Source organism: Sceloporus undulatus, chromosome 4 (genome assembly GCF_019175285.1).
Source record: "Sceloporus undulatus isolate JIND9_A2432 ecotype Alabama chromosome 4, SceUnd_v1.1, whole genome shotgun sequence".
NCBI lineage: Eukaryota > Metazoa > Chordata > Lepidosauria > Squamata > Phrynosomatidae > Sceloporus > Sceloporus undulatus.
In genome coordinates, this window is record NC_056525.1 from 249374666 (window position 1) to 249382945 (window position 8280).

The 8280-nt window shown below is 43.9% G+C and overlaps 1 protein-coding gene across 3 annotated transcripts in view; it reads right to left on the reverse strand.

The window, feature by feature from the left end:
• The window catches only part of TONSL (tonsoku like, DNA repair protein), a 37696-nt gene extending 29880 nt beyond the window's left edge, over positions 1-7816 (reverse strand). For 2 of the 3 annotated variants that reach the window (XM_042463052.1, XM_042463050.1), the window contains exons 1-4: positions 7726-7816; positions 4654-4796; positions 3359-3542; positions 1445-1574 (exon numbers count right to left, since the gene is read on the reverse strand). In XM_042463052.1, coding sequence (XP_042318986.1) covers positions 1445-1574; positions 3359-3455 — 227 coding nt within the window. In that variant the 5' untranslated portion in view covers positions 3456-3542; positions 4654-4796; positions 7726-7816. Of the gene's footprint in view, positions 1-1444; positions 1575-3358; positions 3543-4653; positions 4797-7725 lie in introns of those variants that run through there. The other variant, XM_042463049.1, reaches the window with a different exon arrangement.
• Between the last annotated feature and the right edge of the window lie 464 nt (positions 7817-8280).

Sequence of the window (8280 nt, forward strand, 5' to 3'; positions counted from 1 at the left end):
TCACCAGGCATCACTGCAATCACTCAGAGCCTTAAACCAAGGTATGCTGACCTTCTCTTCCATAGGATGCATGAGTTCCCACCCCTGTACAGTGTCTTGACAGCATCTCTGAGCATGAACAAATTATCAGAGCTGGCTAACTAACTCATACACACCAAAGACTGTGTATCTGGGGTTTTTGGAGAGGCTGCTGTCAAAAACAGAGCTTTAGCAGAAGCTAACCTAACCAGAGCCTATTGTTTCTCCTGGGCAGAGCGAGACTGCCAACCAAGAAGTTGTGTGGCAAATTCCCCCTCTAAAATTTCCAGTGGTTAGTTTCTCCAGAGAAAAACCAAACAGCAATTAAAGTGCGACCCCCATAGCTGCGGGGGATAAATTCCCAGAGTTATAGCAAATAGTGAATATCAGATAATTGTGAACGCTGTATTTCTGCAAGAAGTTGATCAGAGCCTCACTGGAAGACCTCCAGATACCTAGAGAGACCATATTTTCTTGGTCACAGGTAAGTGAAACCATGGGTAGCAGTTCCACAAGTATGGGGGTTATACTGTATTCCTAAAATTCTTTCGTAATAATTGTTGTACTGTGTCTTCAAGTCAAGTCTGTTGACTTCTGTTGAGCCTATTGGCAAGATTTCTTCAGAAGATGTTTGCCATTGCCTTCTTTTAAGGCTGGGAGAGTGTGACCCAGGGGATTGCTGTGGCTGCATGAGGATTCCTTAGTCCAACACCCAAATGATATGCCACACTGGCTCCCAGTGGCTTCGAGCTGACTCCAACTTATAGTGACCCTATCCTATAGTTTCCTTTATATCTCTTTAAGCTGCAACAGATTAATACAGCTATGTCTTAGTAAAAACTACCACTAAGCAAAATGAGAGCATGATAGTGAATTGGATGAAGTGTCCCATTTTAAGATACTGTACTCAAAATATTTATAAATGTTGTTGTGTGCCTTCAGGTTTTTTCTGACATGGCGACCCGAAGGCAAACCAATCATGGGGTTTTCTTGGCAAGATTTATTCAGAGGAATTTTTCCATTGCCTATATATCAAGAAAAATAAATGTCCAAACATGCATAAATTTTTCCAACCCATCAAGTTTTAGGAAACCCAAAGTACTATAGAGAAGGAACACAGGGAATTACTTTATAGAAATCCTTTTCTTGTCTTCCTGGCCATCTACAGTATCAAAACCACATCTCAAATGAGTTGATTTTCTTTCTAGAGTATACCTAGCCCAATATTATCAACTCTGACTGACAGCACCTGCTCCCCAGTTTCAGGTAGGGTTCTTTCCTAGCCTGGCCTGAGATTCCCAGTATTACCAAGTGACTGTCCCTCACCCAAATGTGAATTAGATCCAACCTTTGCTTAACTTCAGGTAATCCTGGGAGTGTTCAGGGAAGATGAGAAGAGCTCCCAGAGGCCCTACCCAATCCTTACTCTGAGATGTAGATGCTCTTCTTGATGTAGTAGGTGTACTTGGCTGGGTTCTTCAGGCCATCATATACCAAGCCAAGGTTGAGGTAGAGGCGTGCCCTCATCTCGCTTGCCTCCCGCTGGGGCACCTCCCCTGTAAAAAGTTTGCTATTAGTGAGCAGGTTGTAAATCATTTTGTAAACCCTCCACAGCCACACTCCCCTGTATCTGGAATGAGCCCCTCTCCTTACTTGGGGTTGGGTGTGCTTCAGTGGGTGGCATCCTGTTAGTGAAACATGCACATACTGTATTTTGTCCAAAACCTTCCTCCCCTCCCCTACACTTGACAAGCTTCAGAAGGAGCTTCCAATAGTGCTGCTTACCAGTAAATCAGGGAGGGAAAGCAATTCAGAGGATGATATGCTGGACTGGGCTCCAGGGGGAAGGAAAAAAAGGGTGTGTTCAAACTGTAAACCCAGCCTCACTTGTCCCCTCCCACAAGTTGAGACCAGCAGCTCTTTCCTTCCTCTGAATTGCCCCCTGCCCCACTAGTAAGCAACCACAACAGCAGAAGGGGTCCTCCCAGGATTTGACAGTTGCCAGGGAAAAGGAGGACATGAAACATTATGCTCTGCCTCCTCGCTATAGGATTAGAAATCAACAAATACTATTATCAATATTATTCTCATTTCAGTGCACCAGCTGTTATTGCCTGGAATTCTGGACCACCAGTGATTTATAGTCTATTCATTATTTAAGAACCAGTGAGACATCATCAGATAATGTAGTCTGTTCCAAGGAGCATCACTTTTTGTAACGGTGTAGTTGTGATGCTATCTATTACAATTTCATTCAGAGTTTTTATTAATCTATCTGGAGTTGCTCTTAGAGCAATTGCTTCCTTGTGACAGTCGCTGCTCCTGTCACTACTGGAAGCACTATTTTCTTTTCTTTAATAAATTAGTTATATTATATTTCTTCATCTTCTTTGTCTTATTATTATTATTATTAACAACAATGGTAGTCTTATAATAATTTTTAATAAATTGCTTTTCTGCAAAATGATAATTCCTTAACAACAGATTAAAAACAATTTAAAAAGTCAAACAAAAACAAACACGCAAACAAAAACAAAGCCATATAGAATACTAAACTTTCCTTGGAGGAAGCAGTGCCATTGATGTCCTGGCCCAAGCTGCACAAATTCCTCTGTGTGGATGGAGGTCCATTTGTGTTTTCTACAAGGCTCTTGATTTGATCTCAGAAGCAAATTAGAAGGTAATGCAAGTGGACCTCCATCTACACAGAGGAATTTGTGGATGGGCACTCAGTAGATGATGTGCAGAAACTCAACTGTGATCATCAAGAGGAAAGGAATGAGCCTGAGAACTGAGATCCATCAAATAAACTGAGTACTCATTTTGTGATGAATATGTATATGGGCCTCTGACTTCATCCTAATATTATGTATGGGTATTTTAAATATTTTCCTTTTTTGTCTTTTTATTTATATCCTATTCCTGTTTACTTGGACTGATTGCTGTATTTTTAATATTGATACATTATATCAATTTTAAAATACAATAAAAAAGAAATGAAACAAACCTGAAGGCAGTGTAACTGTTGCAATATCAGTGATATATGGCTTCTAAAGGCACACATGACCAGTTTGGCTGTTGCATTTTGCACAGGCTATAGCTTCTGAAAACTCTTCAAGGGCAGACCCAGTATGAGAAGAGCTACCTTGACTTCAGAATCCAAAGACCAAGTTTGATGCTCTAACCATGCACCGGAGGCCTTGCTTTACTTGAAACTGCATCATTTTGTTTTGTGGCACAGCTCTTCCTCTGAATGCTCATAGCATGGCACAGCATACCCATGGCACTGTGCATGGCCCTTTCTTCCTACCACTTCCCATCCCAGTTTGGCATGTAGTACCTTCCAGCTTTTCCTCCACAATAGCTAGGCTCTTCATGAAGGCTTTCTCTGCCTCCTGCAGGGCTTCCCTTGACTGGTTGCTCTCAGCCATGAACATGTAGGTCCTGCCAATGGTGGCCCAGGCTCTCTGCTGCTCAATGTGACTAGAGACAGAGCAGGCCAGTTCCAGGTGGCGGCGCTGGTGCTGCCAAGATATAGACAAAAGCATGAAGGGGAAGGACTCCCTGGGCCTCTGGTAGATGCCCTGCTCCGAGAGCTTCAAAAGGGCTCAGGAATTGCTCAGGGTACCCCAGAGGCCCACATTCTGAGATCCAAAGACAAGACAAGCATTCTGCCAAGACAAGATTCAAACTCTACAAAAGAGGTTGTACATCAATTTTTAAACAGAGGCTGGATAGCTATCTGTCAGGAGTGTTTGGACTGCGTCGTGCATAGCAGGAAGTTGGACTGGATGGCCCTTGTGATCTCTTCCAACTCTGTGGGTGCATCTACGCTATAGAAATAAAGCAATTTGACACCACTCTATGGGCTGAAGCTCCATCCTATGAAATCCTGGGGTCCCAGGATTCTGTAGGGTGGAGTCAGGGCAATTAAAGTGGTGGGTCCTTCCTCCAGTCCATCTCCCCTGATCCAGGCCTCAGAGGTAGAGAAGAACTGTTGGCCCTCATCCCCTTCCCCTTCTCCTTTTGTGTTGTGTCTTTTTTAGATTGTAAGCCTTAGGGCAGGGAACCGTCCAATTAAAAAGATTGTATGTACAGCGCTGTGTAAATTTACAGCGCTTTATAAATAAAGGTTAATAATAATAATAATAATAATAATAATAAGTGTCAAACTGAAGGCAATTTTATACAACATTTTTAATAAGTTTGTGCATGAAACAAAGTCTGCATACACTGAACCACCAAAGATGTCACTATCGCAGATACTCATGTTTTGGAATACTTTGGAATTCCAGAAAAGGGAAGCTCAACCTGAACTGGAAAGACTTGTATCCTCTTACACAATTCTTTGCAGATTTACAGCCAGGGCCACTATTCCCCACCCCACATCTATATACCTGCTTAAACACCTGGGCAAATGTTAATGTACTCCACCAGCATGAATAAAAGGAATGACATCCTTAAACTCATGCTGAAATAATTTACTCTTGAATATGTTACTAAACTCTTTCTTCCACTTCCTTTCCCCCTTTTTTACTGTGCTTTATGAGGATTTATTTACTCCCTTCTGTTAAGTTGCCTACACATACCTACTGGCCAATAGTATCAAGCTCCCACCTCTGCTGGCTTTCCTACCTTCAGGGCAGCTTCATAGCTTTCCAGCTCAGCCAGGCATTCCCCGATTTTCCGGTGGGCAACTGCACAGCCAATGACATCATCCACACCCTCCAGCAGACGCAGCTCCAGACGGTGCTCCTCCAGTGCTTCATGGAAGCGCCCTGTTGGGGAAAGAAGAACCAGCTATGTTGGGCCTACTAAACTATGGTAACAGCAGTGAAAAGAAACCACCCTATAGTGACCACAAGGAGCTGCGGTTCGACTGGGTCAGAAGGTTCTCCCTTAGTATCTCCTCAAATAAGTTCCTCCACAGGCACAACAAAGTATCTGGGGCGGCAGAAAACTGAAAGGCCAGAGCTCAAGTAGCAAAGCACAGACTCTAAATGCAGAAACAACTTCACTATGAGAGCAGGCCACAACTCAGTTTGATTGGCATGTCTTGCTACAAAGCAGTTTCTGAGATTTCTTTGTTGTTCTGTGCCTTTTAAGTCATTTCTGACTTAAGGCAACCCTAAGGTAGGATTTCTTGGCACGTTTTGTTCAGAGGCGGTTTGCCTTTGCCTTCCTCTGAGGCTGAGAGAGTGTGAGTTGCTGAAGGTCACCCAGAGGGTTTTCACGGTTGAGCAGGAATTTAAGCCCTGGTCTCCAGAGTTGTAGAGTGATATTCAACTATACCACGCTGGCTCTCTTCTGCGATTACACTTCTTCAAATAGCAACAGCAATAGCAAGTACCTTTCTGTATCACTTATCAGTGCATTCAAGGATTCCCTAAGCAGTTTACAATGTGTAAGCTAACTACCCCCAACAAACTGGGTACTCATTTTAGCGACCTCGGAAGAACTTAAGCCTGAGTCGAACCTGAGCCCTTTTGATGTCATTGAACTCCCAACCTTGTAGTTTGTGAGTGAATGGCTGCACTACAGGCATTTTAACCACTGCGCCACCAGGGCTCTTCAAAAACCCATCTTTCTGATCTACCCTCAGTCCAAAAGCCACATCCTGATCATTTTTCGTATGTGCATCCTCAGCAGCTCAGTCAGGGCTTTAACAGTGAAAAACTTGAAGCCACAAGAACAGCAGAGAGAAAAGCAAAAACAAAGAGCAGTAGAAAAGGGATCTGACTGACTGCCCTTCACTCCTTCTTGCTATAGACTCCCAAAAATCTTATGAGCCACATCATCTAGGTTGCTGAGAGTGAGATTCAGGGCTTCGGTCACTCACTGCTTCTTTGGACGCTCAGTCACTCTTTCCCCAAATCTGTAAAATGAGAACTAGAATCAAAGAAGGAATACTGTGGCAAAACACTTTTTTGCTGTTGATGACAAGCAGCTGTCAGAAAGGGATCCAGTGTGGTTTGAGTGCTGGACTGTTCTAGACTGGGAGATCAGAGTCTGAATCCCTGCTCAGCCATGGAAACCCACTGGGTAACCTTTGGCAAGTCTCACTCTTCTCTCAGGTTCAGAGGAATCTGACTGCAAATCTTCTCTGAATCAGTCTTGCAAAGAAACCCTATGAAAGGGGTGTCCTAAGCTGGGGTCCACATGAAAGTGTATAACAATATCGAAGTGTCAAACACTCCACTTAGGAGCAGAAGAAGGCAGGGAAAAGGTTATGTGGGCAAGGAGGGACATTTTCAGCAGAAAATGACGCTAAGAAACCAGTTAATCAGCTTCTCCCACTGTTTGATTTCCTAAAATAGTAAAACCAAACAGACATCTGGCAAGAAGATCTCATTTGGCTCTCAAAATGTCAGAATGGGAGTCATAGACTGAATTCTCTGCTATAGGTTGAGTCTTCCTTATCTGAAATGCTTGGGATCAAAAGTGTTTTGGATTTTTCAGATTGTGGAATATTTGGAGAAGAGACCTTAGTCGAAACGTGAAAATAATTTAGGTTTTCTATACATTGTATATACACACACACATACAGTGGCCCCTCCACATGTGCTGAGGTTGGGGCGAAGGACCCCCGTGAATGTGGAAAATTCTTTTTACCTGAGAGAACACCCCTCTAGCAATCTCCAGGTCTTCCAGTGCAACTTTATGGTTAACATCTGCCAGAAGGTGATCACAGAATCAGGCTGGAGGACCTACAAATGCCTAGAGAAATGTTTTCTCTGGGAACTTTTAGGTTTTCCAATACAGCTCTATGGTCAAATTTGGCAGAGTTGTGCTGGAGAGATAAGATATTGATCAAACCCCGGAAATAATCAAAGCTGCAAAAGTCAAAGCTGTAAACATGGAGGGCCAAGTGTGTATATACACACACACAAAGTTTGTGTACACTGAACCATCAAAAAGCAAAGGTCTCACTATTTCAGTCACCCATGAAAAAAGATTTTGGATTTTGGAGTATTTTGGATTTCTGGATAAGGGAGACTCCACCTGCACCACGTTTTGTCTTGTGGGGTAATCACAGAATCCTAGAGTTGGAAGAGATGCCAAGGGCCATCCAGTCCAATCCCATTCTGCCATGCAGGAACTCTCAATCAAAGCATCCCCAACAGATGGCCATCCAGCCTTTGTTTAAAGACCTCCAAGGAAGGAGACTCCACCACTCTCCAAGGAAAGTGTGTTCTACTGACAAACAGCCCTTACTGTCAGGAAGTTCGTTCTAATGTTGAGCTGGAATCTCTTTTCCTTGAGTTTGCATCCATCACTCCATTGTGTCCTATTCTCTAGAGCAGCAGAAAACAAGCTTCCTCCATATGACACTCTTACTTAGACAGGGCTCTCATATCACCTCTTAACCTTCTCTTCTCCAGGCTAAACAGCCCCAGCTCCTTAATTTGTTCCTCAGAGGGCGGCATGGTTTCCAGACCCTTCACCATTTTAGTCTCCCTCCTTTGGACACATGGCTCCAGTTTCTCCACATCCTTTTTGAATTGTTTTGCCCAGAACGGGACACAATATTATTCCAGGTGAAGCCTGACCAGAGCAGAACAGAGTGGCACTCTTACTTCCCTTGATCTAGACACTATACTTCTATTGATGCAGCCTAAAGAATCACAGGGAACTCTTTAGTCGTGGCAGCTTCGCAGCCCCTGAGCTCCTGGATGCCTGGACCATCATCCCCTGGAGGACCCTCACCGTGACGCGCCAAGAGGCCCCCCAGCTGGTTACAGAGGGCAGCCTCCTCCTTCAGGTCCCCCTTCCGCTGGGCTTTCTCCTTGTCCTTCTGGAGCTCTGAAAGGCAAGGGAAGAGAAGGAGAATAAGAAACCATGCATCTCTTTCCCGCCTCTCCTCAAGGCTGCAGTGTCTTACAATGCAAAACCCTACAGTTAAAAGACAGCCCTATAAAATCACTACAATACGCTCTTAAGAGTTCATATACAGGTTAAGAAACCATGACTTGGCATGAACTGTGTCGGCCTGAGACTGGAACTCGGGGCGGGAAGTTAGTTTCAGACTGCAGCTGACAAGACCCTCTCAGCCGGCTCTCTCTAAAACCTATGAAGAGCCCTATAATAGAACTTTGGAAAGGAAAAGGTCCCCTTTTTCGGACTGCATCTCCCAACATGGAGAAGAAAGGCTACTTTTTTGGACTGCAGGCCCCAGCATCCCTCACAGCCAACTCTCTCTAAAACCCATGGAAGCCTCACAGTAGAACTTGGAAAAGGAAAGTTACTTTTTTGGACTGCAGT